Source organism: Cynocephalus volans, chromosome 2 (genome assembly GCF_027409185.1).
Source record: "Cynocephalus volans isolate mCynVol1 chromosome 2, mCynVol1.pri, whole genome shotgun sequence".
In the NCBI taxonomy this organism is placed as follows: domain Eukaryota; kingdom Metazoa; phylum Chordata; class Mammalia; order Dermoptera; family Cynocephalidae; genus Cynocephalus; species Cynocephalus volans.
The window spans coordinates 132,010,853-132,034,011 of NC_084461.1; the positions used below are offsets into that span (position 1 = coordinate 132,010,853).

The 23,159-nt window shown below is 46.4% G+C and overlaps 1 protein-coding gene across 1 annotated transcript in view; it reads left to right on the plus strand.

The window, feature by feature from the left end:
• ABLIM3 (actin binding LIM protein family member 3) overlaps positions 1–23,159 on the plus strand; it is a 122,364-nt gene that overhangs the window by 85,154 nt on the left and 14,051 nt on the right. The window contains exons 8-13 of the mRNA XM_063082889.1: positions 10,900–10,958; positions 13,372–13,443; positions 17,620–17,775; positions 19,371–19,400; positions 19,906–20,035; positions 22,313–22,360. Coding sequence (XP_062938959.1) covers positions 10,900–10,958; positions 13,372–13,443; positions 17,620–17,775; positions 19,371–19,400; positions 19,906–20,035; positions 22,313–22,360 — 495 coding nt within the window. The remainder of the gene's footprint in view (positions 1–10,899; positions 10,959–13,371; positions 13,444–17,619; positions 17,776–19,370; positions 19,401–19,905; positions 20,036–22,312; positions 22,361–23,159) is intronic.

A 23,159-nucleotide genomic window follows, 5' to 3' on the forward strand; every position in this document is an offset into this window, starting at 1 on the left:
GCCAGGGGGTCATTTACAGGGAGAGAGTCTTCCTGTCAAGCTTGTCCTAGCCATAAATGCCCACAGCAATGAGTTCCCTCAAAATATAATGAGTCCCCTGTGCCTAGAGCAGAGTTTCTCAACCTTGGCACTATTGACATTCTTTGGTGGGGAGGCTGTCCTGTGCATTGTAGGGTATTTAATAGCATCCCTGGTCTCTACCCAGTAGATACCAGTGTTTCTTCCCATTGTGACAACCAAGAATGTCTCAGATATTACCACATGTCCTGGGGGGTGCAACACCATCCTCAGTTGAGAACTGCTAGCCTACAGCTATTCCATAGAAGTGTGTGCCATCTGCTAGGGAGCTGGAGCAGGGATTCCTATGCTGGATTAGATGAGGTGACCATTTTTAGGCTGCTGTGACTCTATAACTATTTACTGGTATATACTGTTATACAGGTGTTGGAGATGGAAGGATCCCAGAGGTCACTCTAGACTGTAAAGTGGCAACCCTCATTGTATAGTTGGGGAAAGTGAGTCCCAGAGAAAGGAAGAGAATTTCATGAGCACCAGAGCGTGCAGGGGCAGAGCAGGACCATGCCTTGGGACTCCCCCTCCAGGGCTCTCTCTGCTTTACCTCCTGGGACTCAAGCCCCACCTGCTAGTCAGGTCCTGCCCCTTCCCATGAGCACCAATTCCTCAGTGCCTGGGTCCCCGAGTGATTCCTGCTGCAGGATCCTGTGTTACGAGTCTCAGCAAACTGCATGATGTTTTCGTGGACTGCCCACCATGAGAATCTGGAGTTTGCACCTGGTTTGAAATTTTGCTGCACAGTATTTCTCTCCCCCTTCCCTGCTGAACACATTTCCTGGTGTTGAAACTGCCCTTCCATTCACATCCCTACCTGTGCATCACTAGAATAATCAACATCTTTACCGTCCTGCTTTAATTCCCAGTCTTAATCTTGCCCCATTTGGTGCTTTGACCCAGACTGCCTCTGGTTGGACCCTGGCTTTACTGCTTACTGAGTGTTTGACCTCAGGCAAGTCTCAACTCTCTGAACCTTGGTTGCTCAATCTACAAAATAGACTAGTAACAGTCCCTGTAAGATAATAGGTATGGTAAAGTTACTAACACATGGGAAGCTCCCAGTTCATTCACTTAAGAAGTATCTATTGAGCACCTTCCGTGTGTCTGGTGCTGCTTTAACAACTAGAGATGTAGCAGTGAGCAAATCAGACAAAGGCCCTGCCCTCATGGAGCTCATAGCATCGTGGATTGGTATCTTCACTAACCCAACTTCACACCGATGCTGAAAGAGTTAAGCAGTGAAGGAAAGTGAACAGCTTTGTGATCCTGAGAGAGAATGCACCATCAAACCTAAGGCAGAAATGCCTCCAGGAGGTGGGAGATAATCTTGGTGATGAAGAAGGGCCTGTCACCTCCTCATTAATTATCCCCATCCCTACCCTCCTGGCTCCTGGGAGAGTGGGAGTAATTGCAGGGCGTTCAAGGACCTGCCTTGAGGGATGCTGAGTGATCCTGGGATGAAGGGGACCAGGCTGTGCCATGCTAGAGTCATGCTGACTTGGGCTGTGGGCGTCTTATGGGGGTGGCTGATAGCCACCAGACAGTCATGCTGGGGCTTGGACACTGAGAGCTGGGCCTTGGACACCCTCACTGGGTGGGGGTACCAGGAGTCAAAATGATATCACCCAGGAATGGCAAGAAAGCCCTCCTCCCAGGCAGCACAGTAGTGGAAAGAGCTGGATGAGAGCCAGGACTCCTGGGTTCAAGTGTCAGCACTTCTGCTAATGGGCTGTGACCTTGAGAAGTGACTTACTTCTCTGGGTCTCTTCCTTCACCTGTGAAGTGAGGTTAATGTCACTGACTTTCATGCATCCGTTCCAGTGGAGGCCACACTTTGTGCCAGGCACTCTGTTATGTGTTGGTGCTCAGACATGAATGAGGCAGGCATGCCTGCTGACCTGCTGGAGTTTACTACCTGGAAGTATAAATATTCAATGTCAAGCTGCGATAAATGCCATGAAGGGAAAGTTTGGGGGCAATGGAAGTGTGTTATAAGGCCCTGATCTAGTCTTGGAGGTGAGGGGAGGCTCCCCTGAAGAGGGGACATTTCAAGCCAAGATCTTGAAAATGAGTAGGAGGTGGAAGGGTGAAGAGGGAGGGAAGGCTGTGGAGGAAGAGAGAACAACAGGTGCAAAAGACCCCAGGAGGAGGAAGCATAGCATGGTGGAGAAACTGAGGCAGGCCCATGTACCTGGCACACAGAGAGCAAGCGTCCACCACATGGTCCTTATGAACATTAGAGCAGAGGATGAACGTAAGGTGTTGAGGACCCATAAGGCAACGTGTACGAGAGAGAGGGTTAGGATTCCTGCAAAGGTCACTCACCAGTCCTGTCAGTTCTGCAGCTGGACACAGCATGGTATTAGCAAATGGTCCTGGGAGATTCTTTTGGTCAGTTTGTTTGTGTTTCAATTGCTGTGTGACAGCTTTCTGATGGGCTCTAATTGGAAGAAGTCTGACGTCTGTCTGGAGAAGAACTTCTGGGGCCGGAGGAGACAAGAGCAAGTTTTCTTTTATTTAAGTTCTATTGTGCTTTCAATCTTTTTAACTGTTTTTTATAAAGTTGCCAGATACCTAATCTGTCAGTTATCCAAACCCTTAATTTGGGCTTCACTGGGAAATTAGGTCACTGATTTTGTGCAGCGAAATAATAGCCAAAATGCTGCAAGTTTGGGGCAAAACTTACACTGAAGTCACAAAGGTTATAGTTGCTGGACCAGTGGGAGTTTTCTAAACCCCAATGTGGTTCATGAGGCAGATTTTGCTCTTGTTCTAAAGGTGTCTGTCCCCAGGAAAAGGGGGAAGATAGACTCTTTTTCTCCCCTTCTGTCTATACTAAATACCCTCCTGTCCTCATAACCTGAGACGATAACACAAACACGGGTGTTCAGCTGCACATTTTTAAGCAGTTATCTGTTGTCATTTTTGTATTTAACTAAAACCCATCAGGCAGGAAATCATTTATGAAATCCTGGGACAAACTCTGCTCTGCTAAGGAAAGTATTGTAACAAATTGTAGGTCCTGCCAATAATAATAATAATTATAATAATAAAATGCCATCAGCTGATATTTGCTGAGCATTTACTATGTGCCAAGCACTATAGTAAGAGTTTTAAATGCAGTATCCCACTTTATCCTCACAACAACCCTGTGAGCTAAAATCCATTAATATCCTCATTCTGGAGAAGAGGAATGAAAATTTAGAGAAGTTACATCACTTGGCTGAGGTTAGCTAGGTCTCTAGGGTTTCTTTAAGGTAGTTTTTTATGTCTATTAATGGAATTCTTCTGTGGTTCATAGTTGGCCTTCTGAATTCTATGAATCTCCTGAAATTGCTTGACAAATTTTGCATGTAGATGTGTTTCTCTAGGGAGAGAGTCTATAGCTTTCATCAGATTTTCAGAGGTGCCTGTGGCCTAAAGTAAAGTGAAGAGCCTTAGTTCTGTGTTAATGCAAATCCCAGACGGAGCCCTGAAGGCTTGCTTTGATAATTACACCCAACTCTCCTCTTGTATAACTGAGTCTATTTCAGATCACATTTCTTTTTAGTTCAGATGATACAACGTCCTCGTATCAGAGGGAGTGTATTTCTGGCACAGCTGGGAATGCCATTAATATTTAGGAAAGGACTCATTTTCCTCTGACAAGTAACTCAAGGAAGGTGCAGAGCTAAGAGCTGGTCAGGGGAAGTGCCTGCCATCATTCTGAGATGTGGAACACCAGCCCTCAGTCATAACCTACGCATCTCATCAAACCACACTTTAAAAGGCACTATTATAGAATTGGTTGCTGTAATTTGGTAGTTTAGCATTATTACTTTAAATTGGATCTCTCTACTGACAGCTTAGGTTGTAGGAGTTATGCTTAAAAACTCTAAATCTTATGTTTCCCCAATCCTGCTACATAATTTTAGATTCTTCAAACATATCCTGTTACTATACTAAATTGATATTTCCTAAAGTCTGATTCTAGTAATCATATTCATTTTAAATAGAGTACATTTTAATTTTAGATAAGCTGCCTTTTCTCTCTCTTTTTTTTTTTTTTAAGATTGTAAGGATTACCAAACATCTTGAATCATATAGAAAATACTATAGCGTAGTAATTTAAGGTTTGTATCTCTAAAGTCTGTTTCCAGCTTGCTCCTCTCAGGTTACCACAAACTCAAGATGATGTGGTCATTTTCCCACCAGTTATATGTCACTCCTACTTCACCAGCCAATTTGTCCATGTTGGTCAGAATTAGGTCCAGAATAGCAGTTTTCCTGGTTGCTTCCTCTATTTTCTGAGAAACAAAATTGCCCTCTGGCAAGTCAAGAACTTGTCAGATACTCAGGTTTTAGCTTGATGAGATGTTTTATTAGTCTGGACTTTTTAGGTGGCAGAAAGCCAACTCAAACTACAGTAGGCAAATGGGGATTGATGGGCTCGCAGAACTGAGAAGCATCTTAGACCAGCACAGCTGGGTAGAGCGGCCGTGGGTGTCATCAGGTGGTTCTTCCCCCTGCTTCCTTTTGTGTTTGGCCTCATGCTCTCCTGCCCCTGTCTGCTGCCTCCATGGCGTGGAAAGTATGGCCAGCCCCCAGCCACCATGTGTGCAGAGAGGCAGCATTTCCCATGAGGTTCAGCAGAGAAGTTCCAGACAGACTTCGAGGCCCTGACTTTGATCACATGCCCATGCCCAAGCCAGCGTAGGGAAACAGAAATGAATAAGCAGGCAAGACATCAAGGCTCCCTAGACCCCAATGTCCCCATCTGTAAAAGGGGAATTGAGGATAGGCCTACCTCACAAGACTGATGTGAGGATTAAATGAGCTAATGCTTAGCCTGAGCCTGGCGCTGCTGACCCTACCAGTGTGAACACTCAGCAATGTAGAAGTGGCCATTCCCCAAGATGAAATGCACTAATAAATGCTGGCTATTGTCAGTATTATCATTATTAAGAGCACTTAGCACAGGGCTCAGCATATGTGCTCAATAAATGTCAGTTATTATTACTGTTTGTTTAAGTTCTGTTGTTATAAAGTGGATAGCATAAGGCCTGGAATAGGCACTCTATCAATATTAGTTATAATAATAACAATGAGAGGAATAAGAATGCCTGGTGCCTGGCACGAACTGAGCACTCGGTACCTTTTAATGACTGTCCTAACTGCTATTGTTGGCAGGTGTTATTCCCTGTGAATTGCTCCGCACCTCTCCTCATCTGCCCGATATCTATCCTCCATGGTAACCCGCTTCATGGTAACTAGGCACTTTTCTCCCTCCACCTCTTTATTAAGTTTCAAGCCCACTTCATCATGTCAGCTCCAGGCAAACCTGTCTTTGCCACTTCTCCCGAGGTGCCCTCATCCCTGGGCACAAGTCCAGCCCCCTGGGAGGGTGAGCTGGCAGCCACGCGGCCTCTGTCCTGTGACTCCACCTGCACAGCCAGCCCCTTGCCTGCTGTTTGCCCTTTGCTACAGCTCCAGGGAGTAGGGGCAACAACATTTGCGAGGTCTCTCCATTATTCCTTACCCAAACTGGATGCTGGTACAGATTACTTTTTGGGTGGGGGAGGGGAGATGATAATAACAACAAAAACTAACACTCACATAGTGCCGAACATAGGCAGATGTTGTTCTACGTGCTACACCTATGTTAACTCATTAATCCTCAAAACAAACCAAGGAGGCAGATACTGTTATCATCCCCATTTTATGGATGGGGAAATCAAGGCATGGAGACTCAAATGATTTGATCTAAGTGATCCATAGAGTGCCAGGTACATGGGGATGATTTACTAATGCCCAAGATTATAATAAAGATGGGATGGCACTGTCGTTATTACACGGCAGTTTCAACAGAAGTGCTTGCTCCTCTTCCTCCTGCTGAGCCTGCAGCCCTTGGTAACAAGGAAGAACAGAGGACCCTGGGTCTACAGAAACAGTTCATTTGTTGGGGGGAGTGGGGCAGACATTTTTTTTTATTATTGAGATAAGGCTCACACAACATAAAATTAACCTTTTTTTTTTTTTTGGTGTCTGGCCATACAAGGATCCAAACCCTTGACCTTGGAGTTATTAGCACCACGCTCTCCCTAGTGAGCTAACTGGCCAGCTCCCTGAATTAACAATTTTACAGTGTACAATTCAGCTGCTTTTTTACATTCCCAATGTAGTGCAACCACTACCTCTATCTAGTTCCAAAATGTTTTTATCACCCCAAAAGAACACCCTATACCCACTAAGCAATCATTCTTCCTTCCCCTCTCCATTTAGCCCCTGGCAACCACCAGTCTGCTTTCTGTCTCTATAGATTTACTTATTTTGGATATTTCACATAGATGGGATCATACAATATGTGTTCTTTTGTGACTGGCTTCTTTCCCTGAGCATAGCATTTTTTCTAGGTTGATCCATGTCATAGCATGTATCTATAAGTCATTCCTTCTCACGGCTGAATAATATCCATTGTATGGATATACCATATTTGTTTATCCCGGCAGGGATTTTAAAGAACAATTCCAAGATCCTAGCCAGTCTATGTAGCAAAGGTAGTGTTGTTGTCATAAAGGCAGAATTGTGAGAAACATCATCCCACTATTTTCTATTTTCAAGAGAAAACTAGAGAAGAAACCTGCTGTAAGAGAATACCCTGGCCAGCATCAGGAGCCAAAAACTCAAATGCCCACATCAGCAAGTAAGAAGGGCCAGGAGTCAGGCAGCAGAGAGGGTCACTGGACACCTGCAGTGTCTAAAAACATTCAGATTCAAAAACATTTAAAGTCACAATGCTGGGCCGGCCCGTGGCTCACTCAGGAGAGTGTGGCTCTGGTAGTGCCAAGGCTGCGGGTTCGGATCCTATATAGGGATGGCCGGTGCGCTCACTGGCTAAGCGTGGTGCAGACCACACCGTGCTGAGGGTTGCGATCCCCTTACTGGTCAAATAAAAAATAAATTAATTAATTAATTAAAATTAAAATTTTTTAAAAAAAAATCACAATGCTGACCAAACTGAATCTTCGGGTGGCCACTTTCCATCACCACTGTGTTTGTAACCCCTGGCTTGGTGCTCTGGAAGACTTTGGCACCAGGTCCAGCAGATTCGACATTAAAAAAGTAGAAGACAACATTAGCACGTTGAATTTCAAGGTCCAGCAGAGAAGTGGATGGATTCCCGAACATTAAATCAACCCCACACGTTACAGGGGTGGGTGTGCTATAACCAGTCAGAGAGATAAGACTGACTGCTGACGCTGCTCAGGATTAACAACGGCCTAATACCTGGCTGAGGAATAGTTTTGGAGATTCAGATCTTTATCTCTGAGTCAGCTGATACAGAAATAGCTAATCCTTCAGTTCTGTAACCTTCGCAGTAGGTTTTAAATGCAGAACCTGAAATCATGGATGACAGTATCAGAAGACAAAAGAGTGACTCGTGAATCCTGAGTCTAACAAGCAAAAAACGATGCATTCTTACAAGAAGTTGGAGTTCAGTCTTGTAAAATTGGTTTCTTTATTCCATTACATTCCAAGGAAACAAATTTGGAGTGTTATCTGGTATTTAGCCCCGTAGTTCTCAAATTTAGACATAAAATCAGCTGGGGAGCTTCTTAAATCACAGATTTCCAGGCCCCACCTCCAAGAAGTTGTCATCACTGACTCTGCAGGGGGCCCAGGAATCTGCATTTATGACACTGGTCCATAGGTCACACTTTGACAAGCCCCAATCTAGTGAATATTCTTATAGACATTCAGTCTGGAATTGCAGCTGTCGAATTAGAGTCTAGTCTGTACTACTTGTCAGTTCTCTGAGCCCAGCCTAGAGAATCCAACTGGCCTGAGATAGAATATCATGTTTCTTTTGTTAATTCATTCACTCAATAAATATTTATTGAAAATCTGCAGTCCCTGCATATATACGAGAGTACTTCAGAAGTTCATGGAAAGACCCATATTATCTTTCAATTCTATTTTTCCATGAACTTTTTGAAGTAGATAATATGGATATGAATCCCTTTCCTCATAGAACTTACAGTCTCATCAGAGTTATTGGATAGGGGCAAATAATTATTTTCTCTATATAGAGAAGCCTGTTAAGGTGCAAACATAGAATCTCTAAGGATTGGGAGGGATGCTAAATGTCCTTTAGTGTAACTTCCATGTGATTAGTCTCCTACACAATATCTCTGCTGAGCATTTATCCACCCACGGTGTGCTTAAATACTTCTAGGGGCAGGGAGCTCACTCTCAGATGAGTGAAACCATTCAATTCTCAGATGTTAATTTTTCCTTCCCTGGAACTTCTTTTTTTTTTTTTTTTTTTTGTCGTTTTTTCGTGACCGGCACTCAGCCAGTGAGTGCACCGGTCAGTCCTATATAGGATCCGAACCCGCGGCGGGAGCGTCGCCGCGCTCCCAGCGCAGCACTCTACCAAGTGCGCCACGGGGCTCGGCTCCTTAGTCCTAGTTCTACTTTATAAGACTTGCAGAACAAATTAATGCCTCTTCTCTCAGATTCATTAAAATATTCAAAAACAGTTTTCACCGTTCTGTTTAGTATTCTCTTTTTCAGGGTGAAGACCCTGCCTTAGGGCCTAATTTTGAGTCCCCTCCCTATTCTGGTTACCATCCTCCTCTGGGTGCATTTTACTTTGTATCTTTTCTTAAATACAAAGGTAGGATCCAACCAGTCCTTCATGCATTTTTTTATTAAACACACACCAGCCAAGCACCTTATTTTCAGCTCTGGGGATAAAGTCTACAGGAGAGACTGACCACCTTCTTCACTCTGAGTGGTGTCTTTCTGTTAATGTCACATTGTTGAGCTATTGGCCAAAGGCATTAATTCAGCAGACCATAATTTCATAGAGGTATTCATGAACAAATTACCTTCATTTATCTAGGTTTATTGCTAGCGGCCAGCAAATTTGTTTTTGACTATCTTTTACTTACATGATATACTGCCAACTCCCAAACTTCTGATTTTTTTCATTTCTAATTATACTTTCTCTCTTTTGGTTCTCCCCCCTCATTTCTTATATAAACATGTTTTCCTGTGTGCAGAATGCTAAACCTACTGGCATTTGTGGCTCAGTTTTATTTCAGAACACATATGTCAATGTCATGGAGTCAAAAAGTGAGAGAGACCATCTAGTCCGACCTCCTCACCTTAAACATCATTTCCCTCCACGAGGACTTCTGCCTCCTCTATGCCTCTTTCACTTAGTCTCATGACCTTCTCAGACCTCTCGTCCACCTCATCCATTTCCTACAGTGACCTGTAACATGTGTTTCCTGCCGGAGCCACAGTCATAAACAACTCCTGGTAGACTCAGGAGCAACCCAGAGAGGAACTGGAAATGCTCTCCCTAATAACTCCCAACCCACAGCTTGGTAGTGGACACACCCTGTGATTGATGGATCAAGCCACACACCCAGAGTCCCCCTACTGGGCTCTGAGAGCCACTGCAGTTTACATTAGAAGGAATTCAACTCCTTGAATAATTAGAACACCTAAGAACGTCAGCAGAGAAGAATCAAAGATTCCTATTCCAGAAAAGACAAAACTGACCATAGAATTAGAATCTTGGAGGTGAAAATGATCTCCAAGACCATCCAAATGCCACCTCATTGTTATTCAGATGAAGAAACTGGGGCCCAGAGAGAGGCTGAGCAGAGACAAGAACCCAGGTCTCCTTACTTCGGCCCATCCTCCTTCCTCTCTTTTGGGTTTAATTATTGGACCTTACACCAAACCCTGATCCTTAGCCAGTATTCCAGTTCTAACAGTTCCAGGCAACAAATCATAATGGAAAGTATACCCTAGAAACAAAATTAGACAAACAAATGCCATCTGGGTGCTCAGGAATCTAGCCATTTGCTGGCTTCTTTCCTTTTAGGGCCAGTTGCAAGAGGAATGGCTGCAGAGGGATAATATGTTCCTATTTTTCCTTCTAATCCAGGACACCTGTTTCTTCTTTGGGGAATGTGTAATATTTGGGGCTGCTTCTCAACATGTGACCAGCCACCTGTTGCTCATGCTTTTCTAAATCAGCCTTTCAGGTTTGGGGCCAGTTGTGGACATTAGTAATATATACTAAATTTGAAGAGTCTGGAATCTCTGAGGAATTAGCAGATCAAGACAAAGCTCTAAAGCAGAATATGTACCATGACACCTCCTCCCCTTAAATGTGATAGCCCCAGCAGACTGTCACAAGTCTTTGAAGGGAAAGAAAGGCTGGAGTTCACCATGGTCTGTCATTTTCTTTCACCCCCACCGCCATTCATTCATTCAACAAATATTTATTGACCACCTGCTATGTGTCACTCACGGCCAATCGTCCACTCATCTATTCACCCCACAAACATGTACGGACTTCCACTAAGAGCAAAGTCCCATGCTGCGTACTATGAGAGATATAGTGATGAATAAAGCTCAGTCCTTGCCCAGAAGAAACTATTAATTTATTGGGGGTGATAAATCCACAAGCTACAGTGATTTAGAGTTGTATGTGTGGAAAGAGATCCAAAAGACGATGGATCACAGAGGAGAGAGAAGTCACACCCAGCTGGCAGGTAAGAAAGTTTGCAAGAGAACGTTTGTGAGATCTGGACCTTGAGGAATGGGCAGGATTTGTACATGCAGGAAAAGTATGTGGGTGGCCGCCTTGGTGTACCAGTGTAGAGATGCTGGCAGGGAGCTGGGAAAGCCGAGGGGGGCCTCCTGGTTGATGTGTAGGGTACATATGCTGCCCAGGGGGTAAATCGAGGTGGGGTGGGGAGAGACTCCAAATGCTGGTGGATTTGAAAGGTCTGAGCCATTGTTGTTTTCCTGGCCCCTTAGGTTCTGAGGTTTGGCACCCCATCTGCAAACAGGCAGCCCGGGCAGAGAAGAAGTTAAAGGTAAGCTAGCTGGTAGTGAGACCAGTCCAGCATTCTACGTGGCTGCTTTTTGCCACACAGGTTGGGGCAGCTGTACTTTAGCATGGCGTCAGCATTCCTTAGTGCCCACTCCCAAATGTGTGCCTGTACCCCTGGATTTCCTTAACAGTAATACCTGTCTCATCGGGTCTTTGAGGGGATTGAGATACTGGATGTGAAAGCACTTTGAAAAGTACAAAGCCCTATATTCGTGTGTGTTTTTAAGTTTCTGGGGGGAGGCTATAACCTTACCATTGCTGACCAAGATAGTGGCCTCTCCAGGGAGCTTATGCATGGCTTTCCCAGCCTAAGGTCACTTACTAGTAATAACAGTTAATATTGTCACAGTAATCAACAGTTTACAAAGCATCTTCACAGCCACTGTCTGATTGGATTCCTTTAACCCCATGAGGCAAATGGGCGAGGAATTTTATCATCACCTTGACTGTGAGAAAACCAAGTCTATAGAGGGTGGCAATTTGCCCACAGTAACCCAGCCAGGCAAAAGCACAGCCAGTGTCTCCAGGCACACACTGCCACAGCTGAGGCCCCACGTCCCTCTGAATTACTATGCTCTAACAAATACCAGGAAGACCTGTGAATCTGGGTTCCTGATGCAGCAGGGAGGGAGGTGGAGCTTCCCAGGCTGCAGGGAAGGGCCCAGCTCCTGGGTCCTTGAGACTGTGAGGGGATATCTGGGGGGATGTTGGTGGGTGGGGAGCAGCACTTGATGTCTCATAGGTGCCTTTAAACCTGGCCCCCAGATATCAGCATGGCACCCTGGAACTCTATTGTGTTACCTGCTAGAGTCTCCTCAACTAAAAACACACATGCACAGTCTCTGATCAGCTAGTTAAATGTGTCTCCTTTGCTATCTCATCCAGTCAATATAAGTTTTGTGAAAGAGCTTGTCTGTTGACGTACAATTGTTTTCTGAGCCGTGAATATTTTTCCCTGTTTCTTCCAAGGCCTCTCCCATTTGGGGTGTAAGAAAGCCAATTGTCCTTTTCCTCCATTTCCTCCTATGTGGTAGCATTTCCCAAACTTCAGTCATCCTTCTACAACCCTGATACTCCTTACCCTATCTCTGTACCACCTGTTTCTTTAAGTTAACTCATCACTTTGTGCTTAACTAAACTTATTTTTAAATAAAACATTATATCACCAAATTGAAACTAGCAATACTTGCTATAAATAGAAGGTAACCTATAAAATAAATTCAATGACAATGAAATAATGCTTAAGAAAAAGATCTTTAAAAATCTACCTAGATAATATTGCCTGCACTCTCTGTGTTAAAAAGGGGAAATTAGCAATTGTTGAGAAAGTTGTTGAAATGTATTAGCACTAAACTGAGAGTGTATCCTCGATCTAATCAAGAGGATTGAAATAAAATGTTACATTTTGCTCTCTCACTCTGTAACTCACTATTAGCAAATGTTCCACCTGAATTCATCTCCCCAGAGTCACCATTAGTTCACGACCACTATTTGGGAAACACCACTCTATAAGCCCAGTTAGAATGCTTTAAATTATAGGGTGACAAATCTAGAACAGGATTGAGCAATCCTGAAACTCAGCCCCTTTATCTTACAGATCAGGAATCCGAGATCCCTAAAACCACATAATTCACTAGTGGGCCTTGATTCCCAATTTGTTCACTTTTTTTTTTTTTTTAAAGATGACCAGTAAGGGGATCTTAACCTTTGACTTGGTGTTGTCAACACCACGCTCTCCCAAGTGAGCTAACCAGCCATCCCTATATAGGGATCCGAACCCGTGGCCTTGGTGTTATCAGCACCACACTCTCCCGAGTGAGCCACAGGCCAGCCCTTTGTTCACTTTTTAACCACATGTTGCCCCTAAGATTGACATCATGCTGTTCTGCTAAAGGAGCTATTAATCCATCATTGCCATTATTCAGAGACAGATTTTTTAAAATTTATCACTTAAATTGATGTCACTTTGCAGGGGATACCTATAAAGAATCAGCAATAACATGAAGTTTAACCTACTTTTACATTTTGAATAAACAAACTGCTAAGGAATGAGTACTAACAAATTTTTTTTATTTAAAGTAAATACATTATTGACTGGAATAACCCAAAATGAAAAGTTTTATGAGTAGCATCCTCTTTAAAAGGCTAGCTGCAGATATGTAGAAAATAAACTCATGTTCTGTCCAAAAGCCTGAAGTCCTGTGCATTTTGGATCTCACTGACACTCAGACATTGACTAAAAAGCCAGAAAATAAAGAGAAAGTCCAGAAGTAGCCAGAGGGAACTTTGGTGGTATTGCTAATGTTCCCTGAAGAGCTGCATTCTTATACCCTCGTATGCCTCCCATCACCCCGGGGTACTCCTTCTCACCCCTTCTGTCTTTGTCTTTCCCACAGCATAGGCGAACGTCTGAAACGTCCATCTCCCCCCCTGGATCCAGCATTGGGTCACCCAACCGAGTCATCTGCGTATGTATCACGTTTCAACTACTGAAGAGCCTTTCTTATCTTCCGACCTGGTATCTAAAGAGTTTCTAAGGATGAGGGATCTGTCAGGTTTTCATCCAACTGGTATTTGGTGCATGTCTGTCATGTGCTAGGCTCTGTACCAGGTCCTGAGGATATGGGGGGTACAGGGAAGACAAAGACCCTGCCTTCATGGAGCACACAGTCTAGTAAACCTAGGGTGACAGGGATAATGTAGAGTTCCATGGAGCACGAGAAAGAAAGTGCAGTGACAGGAAGAGCCCTTGCCGAGTTCCAAAAGCAGTGTAAGGTGCCTCCTTTCCCATTACTTGCCTGAGACAAGGGCAAGATAAAAAGTGGGGATCAGAGTGGTATTTGGAGTGGGTATCGGGTGAAATCTCGATGTACTGGTATGTGACAAAAAGGAAGAAAGGAGGAGGCCATATGCATGTGGAAACAGAGCCGTAAATGACTTGCAAACATTAAGAAGAGCTTTCTAATCATGTGAGAAGCCCACGGATGGAACAAACCACCTCCACCTGCATGTGCCTGAGCTCCCATCTCCAGAGGCAAACACAGAGAGACTCATCATTTGCCAGGAATGTGCAGCAGGGACAAGGGTAGAGTTAGATAACCTCAGAGATCCCTTGTGTACATAATTTATTCATTCATCCAACAAATGTGTGCCAAGCATCGACTCTGTGCTAAGCACTGTGCTCTCTGCTGGGGAAATCATGGTGAACTACACAGCCTGATGCCCGTGCTCAGGACACTGAACACATAATGCCATGAATAATCAGTTGTATTTACAAGTTCCAAGAAGAAAAGGTATATGGTTCTCTGATGGTGCTACAGATGAACTGAGGGACCCGACAGTCTAGGCCTGGTTGGGAGAAGCCACCCCTGAAGGAGAAACGTTTAAGCTCACACATGAGGGATAAACAGAAGGAAGCTAAAGCAAGTGGGAGGGGCAGCACCAGGAGGACTAAAATGAACAGCAGATCTCAGTAGGATTTACTCTGGACTGTTCCAGCCTTCTGCAAGTCAAAGGAGCCAAGAAGACCAGAAATGTGGGGAAAAGGCCTGTAGCAGGAAACCCACTCTTAATCAGAAGTTCTAGATACAGTCCCCAAAACAGCCAGCCCTGACCACCACTGCTAGATCATTACTCCAAATCCACATCCTCTTTGATCCCTGGACAATGCCTATTGATAGGACTCTTTCCCTTCCTTTCTTTCTCTGGTCAAATGAAAAAAAGACGTAAGAGTTATCACTGGCTGCAACTTCAATATGGGTCAATATTACCATATGGCTGTCACAAAAGACTAGCTGCTTTGATCACAGGCTGTAGTCATTGAAGATTCCTGTACGGAACAAGAGAGATGATAGTCCCCCAGATACTATGAATGCGCCAGAACACAGCAGGATTAATGGGCTTTATTTCAGAGCTGTGAGAAGGTTATTGACAAGTGTGAGCAAAGGTGAGCAGAAGAGAGTTACTGGGACCTGAGAGTTCAGGAAGCTGCTGCACTGTGATGCTGCTAACCACTGGCTGGTCGCCCTGTGCTACTACTGAGTCTCATTAAACTTTGTGGAATAAGTTAAGCCCTGATGATGCTCCCCTTGGAGTACCAGAGAAAGCCGCCTGCAGTTGCCCTTGTGAGAAGCAGCTCCACTACAGGTACATAATGGCAGCTGGGGACAACTGTGCTCATGCCCTCCTGCTGGGGGCTTCCATGTTGATGTCAGTTGCCCCTCGCATTCCAGCATAGGCACGGTCTTCCTTCTACTCTCCTGCTCTCACCTTTCATGACACCTCCCATTCTGCTGCTCTGGGGAAGGACTGCACAGGTCATATGAGCCATGTGTTAAGTCAGATCATTACATACATGGCTTCCAAATTTGGTGAAAAATCCATCCATCCACTTTGGGGACATGCAATAACAGGCAGATGGAATATCGGTTTAATTCTCATAGATACTTGAGATTCAGTATGAAAATAGAATTATCAGTGAACCTGGAGCAGGCAGGTTCTTTCAAACTTTTCAAACTTTGCTACATCCCCCACTGACTTCTAGAATCATCTTCAGGTGGTTTGACTTCAGCCAGCCCCATGTTTTCTCTTCCTTCCTTCCTGGCTAATTATTTTAGGATGCCTCTGATCAATCAGAGTGTCTCCAGACCTAAGGCTCATTTATAGCCCTGCAAACAAGGCAGCTAGAAAGAAATATAAATTTAGTATTATTGAGGTTTGAGTAAAGTGCCGAGATAAATAATTATGGGTCAAGATGAGTTTTTAAGATGCCAAGGGCTCTCAAGGTCAAAATCTAACATCCCAGCACAACAAGCAATCACTTCAGCAAGTGGACTCTCCTAATAAGGGTCCCTTTACCCACACACCCCAAAATTAGTACAGACATGGGTGTCTATGGAGGCAGGCTCTGGGAGAAATCAGATGGCACATCTCAAAGAGTTCAACTGAGGAGGGTTTCAGGAGGGGACCATTCAGAGAGGTGTGGGCAGAGTTAAGGGGACCCACAAGACAGAGTGAGGCCTCCAAGGACTGTGACAGCAGGACATTGTTACCACCCTAAGTCTAAAGAGACAAGGAAAGGAAACAGTGCTATCAGAGCTGGAGCTGCAGAAGAGCAGCCACCAGACAGTAGTCGTGCCCAACCCACAGCAAGGCAGGGAGGTTGCCTGGGAAATGAGTACACCGGCCACACTCTGCACTCACCAACCAGTCGGTGCAGCCTCCTGCCAGACAAACCCAAATGAGACCAGGAGAGGTCGTGAGGCAGCCTGGAAGGTTCAGGGCACAGATCCAGACACAGAAGTGTAGACAGTGGGTCTAGGGACAATGGAGACTAAACAGCACCGTGCCCAAATAGCAGTGGGATAGGACAGGGACAGAGGAGTGAAAGGGCCTGGGGAAGCTTATGAAGTATTTATGAATGCTGCTGTCTCTAAAGTAGTCTTGGTGCTAGGATTTTACCTGGCCCCTGTAGCATTAGAAGAACATTATGAGGACAATGTGGTCTTCTCGAATTCTCTGTCTAATGGCCTCTGTCTTAACTGACCTCACTCCAGGACCTTGCAAGTCTCAGTAGTTACAGAAGGAGCAGATCTTGGTTGACATAGCAGGAACCAGGTCACAGAGGGAACAGCTGGAGGACGTGGACATGGAAGGGACGTGGGCTGTGACATGCAAGGGGAAGCTGTCTCAATCTGTGCAGCTCTAGAGGGCTGAACACAGGCGAAGTAAAGTAGAAGTTAGAGGCTCATTTCAGTTCCATGTAAGGAGCAGCATTCTGAGTCTAGCCTCCTGACAGTGTAAGACAGTGAACTCCACGTCCAGGAGAGGCCACTGCAGAGGGCGGGCTCTCAGGCCAGACTACCTGAGTTCAAGTTCTGGTTTTGCTACTTATTAGATGTGTGACCTTGGGCAAGTTAATTGATTTTTTTGTGCCTTTGTTTCCTTATTCAAAACAAGGATAATATTAGTACCTATTACTAGAGTTGTGAGTTGTGTGGATTAACTGAGTTAATTCATATAACGGACTTGGGACAGGGCCTGGCTCATAATAAATGTTCACCAAATGTTAGCTAGTGTTTTACTACGATGATTTGTTTTTTTCGTTTTTTGTTTTTTTGTTTTTTTGTTGTTGGTGGTGGTGGTTGTTTTTTTTTTTTTTTTTTTTTTTTGTCTTTACTGTCATCATCATCTTCAAGGATGCTGTGAGTTGGGATATCCTAACTGGGTGAGGTTGAAGGCAGTCAGCACCCAGGCTGCACAGTTCAGACTGGATTCAAAGCTACTAGCTAAGTGGTACAAGTTGGGGAACCCTTCAATCCTCCGTTTCCTCATCTGAAAAATAGGAATAATATTGACACTTACTTCACAGAGGAGTTATGACATTTAGAAGAGATAATTCCTGTAAAGCACTGGCCCTCACAAACAGTACGTGCTCAGTAAATGTGAGCCCTGTTGGAATGGATGGCCTCTGAGACCATTCTTATTCTAACACTCTATGATTCTTCTATTTGATACTAATATTTTGTTTTTAGTGGAAACTGGAGAAGCTCGTTCCTCCTGTACCTTGTTTTTGCTTCCTCTCTCCATTCTTTTTTCCCCTCTTATCTTTCTGCTTCTTTCCTGTCCATTTCCCTCTTTCCCAGGCTAAAGTGGATAATGAGATCCTTAATTACAAAGACCTGGCAGCTCTCCCCAAGGTTAAGTCCATCTACGAGGTGCAGCGCCCCGACCTCATTTCCTACGAGCCTCATTCCAGATACACGTCTGATGAAATGCTGGAGAGATGTGGCTATGGAGAGGTATCACGACTTGCCCTTCTCCCTGGGCTGCTGTAGGAGAGGAGGTCCCACTGGAGTCCCTAGCCTCTTCCATCACAGACAGTTTAGCCTCCACATTGCTGGCTCCCAGACTCTTTTAATCTGGAATTTATAACCAACATTTAAAAATCAAGGGATTTCATCCAAAAATCTGGCTTTCTGGCTTTTCTTGAAAAGTCAGAGCTGGCAACATTATACTTGTATTTCTACCATCTGGAGATGGATAGCAGCGCCCCCTGAAGACAGGACAGGGGCTCCCCAGTCCTCACAACTCCCCGTTAAATCCTAACATTGAAGCCTGGAGTCTATGACCACTTATCCCTCGAGTTGTTTTCTTACAGTCGAGATTTTTCTTATACTCAGCCCCTGGCTCTTATCCCCTGCCAGGCTCAATGGCCATTTAGGTTTATAATCCCTGATTAAGCATGTTCTCTGTTTTCTCTACCTGGTCTTCAGCCCCTGTGCTCAGAGGAAGAGACACTTTTATAAAGATTCAGCATCAGATGACTTTTGAAATCATTAAATGGTTTCTAGGCAAGAGAAAAAGTGTTCTCTGGAGAGGGCAGGGTGGCCATGACACTGGAGGTCCTGGCAGTCTATATCCCTGGAGATTTCAAACCCCAGCTCAGGCCCCCTGAGCTGAGATCATTTGGAGCAGAAGGAGCCGCAGCCTGGTGGGCAGTGTCTTAGGCTCTTGTCCCAGCTCCACCATAACTAGCCTTGTGACCTCGGGCAAGGCCCCTTCCTCTCTAAAGGGGCTGTAGTTCTGTTTGCCTGAAAAGCCCAATGCTGAGATTCCCTGGATCTGGCCAGGAAAAAGGGATCAAGTGTTTGGTAGAAGCTGATTCTCCTGACGTTAGAGATGGCAAACTAGGGCCCCGGGCCACACCTCAGATTTGTTTTGTTTCACTCACAAAGTGTCTTTTCATAGTGTAAATTAGTTGTCAACATGTAAACAATGGGAGAGTTCACATAAGAAGCTGCATTTCTGACTTGTCTGTGAAGATTAAGATGCTGGGTTAACATGGAGCGGGCATCAGCATGGCCTTGACATGCTGGAGCTGGGTGGCAGCGACCCTCTTCACTAGGGACATCCCACCTCCAGCTCAGCTCCACCCACTGGCTTAGCTCCCTCATTGACGGCAGCAGCCTGGGGCTCCCTTGGCTCTATAGTTGGGTCCCCTGCCCTGGGCATTGTCTTTGTGAACCACAGAGGGGTCGTGAACCAGCAGAGAGACAGGGCGGGGAAAATAGCTCTGAGCTTGCGGTGGAGAACCCGAGGGCCAAGTGAAGACCTTGGTACTTCCTCCCTGAGCAGCTGTGAGCCTTCACATTCCCTCCCTGAGCCTTGGCTTTTCCATTTATAAAGAGAGGGCAGGCTAACCTCGAGGTTTCCTACCTCCCATCAGCAATGTTGACATTCTGGAATCCTAAGGAAGGCTGTTATCTGGAGAGGGATGCCAAGGGGCGGCTGCAGCCCCTCTCTCTGCCGAACCGTCTAACCATACTCTGCGCCTTCCTTTCTCCCTCCTTTCTCTCCTGCTCCTTCCATGACTGCCTTCAAACTTTACTTCAAGTCGCTGGGAACATTATCTCCCTACTCGCAGGTAATTAAGCTGATAAAGAATTAAGTTGATATGTAAAAGGTCAGGGAGACCTTTTATATAATTGTGTCCCTTTGTGCTGACTTCACCCCTCCTCAGCTCCCTCGGGGCCCCAAGCCCTTGCCCTGGGTGGTGCTCTTTCCACCCAGGGCAGAGATGGAGAAACTTAGGAGCATGCCCTGGAGTGAGTGGCGGGGGCATAAAGGATGGTACGGTTGGGAGAACCCAACGTGCCCTTCCTACCCAGAGACAGCCATCCTCATGTTTCTGCGGTCCCTGGTCAGATTGCAGGGACTAACCCATGGGTTCCATTCAAGGGCCTGCAAGTGATGGGTGAGGCCCTGAAAATCCTCTATTGCCCTCTTCAGGGTATACGTGTAACTCATGGAGGGGGTCTCTGTATTCGTGCTTCTAAATCCCAGTCATGTCACACCCCACTTGCCTGCTGGACCCTTGGCCACAGGCCCACCTAATTCCAGCCTTGCTCACAGCCCCACTTCCTCCCCAGGACATCTACGAGAACCTGGACCTCCGGCAGAGACGGGCCTCCAGCCCGGGGTACATCGACTCCCCCACCTACAGTCGGCAGAGCATGTCCCCCACCTTCCCCCGCTCTCCTCACCACTACTACCGCTCTGGTAAGGAAGGGGACACCCCAGAGGGAGAGGAAGTGCCAGGGGGAGACGCAGTACAGCACAAGGCTCCCCTGCGGTCTCTGTCAAAGCAGGGTCCTCCTGTCAAAGCAGGGCCCTCTGGAGGCCTGTGGGTACCCAGTGACCAGCTGGGCCTCACTGAGTCCCTGAGATGTCCCTGGCCGGGGAGTGGTGGGGTTTGTGGCACTAAGAAGCAGCAGGAAGGAGAGGGGAATGTCCTGTGGCCCTGGCTGGAAGAAGACTCCTTCATCGTCATGCTCGGGCCTGCCCCACCCAGAGGGTAGACCCAGGAGATCGAAACAGGGCTGTGGACTGGCCTTCACCCGAGGCCCAGCCCTACCCAACCAGTCACACCATCCATTGTCCCCTGAGGTTGGGAGTGCAGCAGGCACTTGGATGGAGGAAAGGAGAAAGTAAGGGAGGGGACCGCGAGGGGCAGGGAGCTGGGAGGCATGAAGTCACCCTCCTGAAGCTCCATCAAGTGGATTCTGACAACCCACACAATCAGAGTGTGGGGTCAGGCAAGGAAACAAGGTCGAGCCTGTCTCTGCAGATGTGCTGCATGAGAGCACATGCTTCCTCCAACGCTGGAGCCCGAGCACGCTGGGGCACCCAGCCCCATCCCCCACCCCTGCTGTCATCACCTCGCTGCTTCCTCAACTGCCACCGCGTTGTTAATGCCTGTTTTCTCTGTGCCTCTGTTCTCTTGGGACCACTGCCTGCGTGCCTGCTCCAGGGCCCGAGAGTGGCCGGAGCTCTCCATACCATAGCCAGTTAGATGTGAGGTCCTCCACTCCAACCTCTTACCAGGCTCCCAAGCACTTTCACATCCCAGGTAGGCGCTGCTAGCCCGGAATTCCCAGCATGGGTGCATGCTCCAGGGGGTCACTGGGCGCCCAAGTCACCCACTTGATGCTGCACAGGCACTGAGGAGAAGCAGGTTCCTGGGGGACCCTCCCTAACCGGTTGCCTACACTAACTCACGCTCCAGCCCCAATATGCCCTCAGGCTTTAGTCAACCCACTTCATAGAACCAGCCTTGATCAGAACCACAAGCAAGCAGCCCAGAGAAGAACAGCCTAGAGGAGAAAAGACGCAGGGAGCTAGTGTGAAATGCCTCGAATGTCTGAGGGCTGTGATGGGCGCAGCACTAACACATAGTGGTGAAGGCCACGGGCTTTTGCATCAAAGATCTTGGGGCTGAATCCCAATTCTGCTTCTATAAGCTCATGACCTTGGGCCGGTGACTTGGCTTCCCTGAGCCTTTGTTGTTCAATCTGCACAACCAGGCACTGTCTGAGCCCTGAGGTTGCAGCTGTGTTCAACCCAGCCCAGATCCAGTCTTCATGGTGTTTATGTTCTAATGTGGGGAGAAAGATAATAAATGAATAAATAAATAAGAAAATGATACTTTCAGGTAATGAAAGATTCTATAAGCATTAAAAAAAAACAGGGCACTGTGAGAGAGTGACTGGGGTGGGGAAGGCTGGGTGAGGTGGGGTGGTCAGGAAGGGCTTCTTGGAGGAGGTGACATTAAAGCTGAAAGATAAGAAGGAGCCAGGCATATGAAGATCTCATGGGAAAACATCCTAGGCAAGTATAAAGTCAGTGTGCTGGAGGTAGTGACAGAAGATGAGAGGAAGGCAGGGGCTCGATGACATTACAGATGTGGTTTGGACAAGGTCCCACCCTGAGTTACAGCAGAGCCAGGCCTGGACCCCAGTCTCCTAACTCTGAGCTCAGCTCTTCACTCAACACTCACTCTCCCTGCAAGAGCCTGTCCTGCTGTTTCACATACACTGTTTTCAACTGCCCCAGAGGGGTCCCGTCCTGTCTGTCTTTGAGGGAAGGGTGGGAAGATCATGCTGACACTTGGCTGCAGCATCCTGGGGACTTTTACTTGGAATGAGGCGTGACCACTGGGTGAAGGCCGTGGACACCTTCCTGCATGGAGTTCTGCTGAGCGTGCGCCCACCTGTGCCTGCATGCCCACCATTCAAAACCCAAGCCCCTTCCTCAGCACCACTGAATCCATCCATTCCTCTCCCCCCTCCTCACTTGGAACCTGTTGGGATGAGAGGCTGGAGGTTCAACTTTGGAACAGGAAGTCTACCAGGGGAAAGATGGTGGTCCCTTGGAAAAAGTTGCTGACCATCTCTCTCTTCTGAGATCAACTGACCAAGTCCTGTCTCCCTTTCTCCTCTCTCTCACTCTTTCTCTCTTTCTCTCTCTGTCCTGGTACCTTCCTGGTCTGTCTGGCAGCTGGAGAAAGTAACATCTACCGGAAACCCCCGATCTACAAACGGCATGGTATGATCAGAGGCAGATAGGGCTTGGCCAGACAAGGGGTGGGGGAAGTTAACCATCTATGCAGATGCTCTGCACAGGCCACCAAGAGCAACATAACACATGGGCACAACTCGATCCTTCTTGTTGGTTGCCCCCATCACTCAGGGTGACATTGGGGAGGAGTTTGGTATCATTTCAAAAGAGCAAGAAAGGCCTCATGTCCCCTAAATCCTTTCCCACCACTTCCCCAATCCCTCCTTACCTGCTGTCTGGTGTCCTAAATTCCATGATCAGAGAAATCCTTGTACAATGCACATTCCCCTGGGAGAGTCACACTCCAAGGCACTGATACTCAGAAATGTTTATTAGAATCAGAGGGGATGCATGCAGATTCCTGGGCCTTACCCCAGACTTACTGAATTGGAATTTTGTATTTATAACAGTTTCTCCAGGTGATTCTGATGCCTGGCCCGGCTTGGGAAGCCCTGCTCTAAGCCAATCTCAGTCACAGTCTCCTGAGAGTGACTGGAGACTTGCAGAAGGGATGTAGATGAGAAAGGATCAGGAAGTCACTTCATTCCTTTATTCATTCAGTGTTTCTTAGAGAATGGTCTATAGGCCATCTGCATCTGAAAGAGAGACTTATTAAAAACGTAGATTCCCGAACCCCTTCCAAGCCCCAGACTCCCTTAATTAGAAATACTAGTGTGTGGCCCAAGGATCCGCACTATAACTGGCTTTGTCCATGATTCTTACCTGCACTCAGTGTGAGAACTACCAAGTCATTCACCACTGAGACCTCCTGTTCATTGTTGCAAAA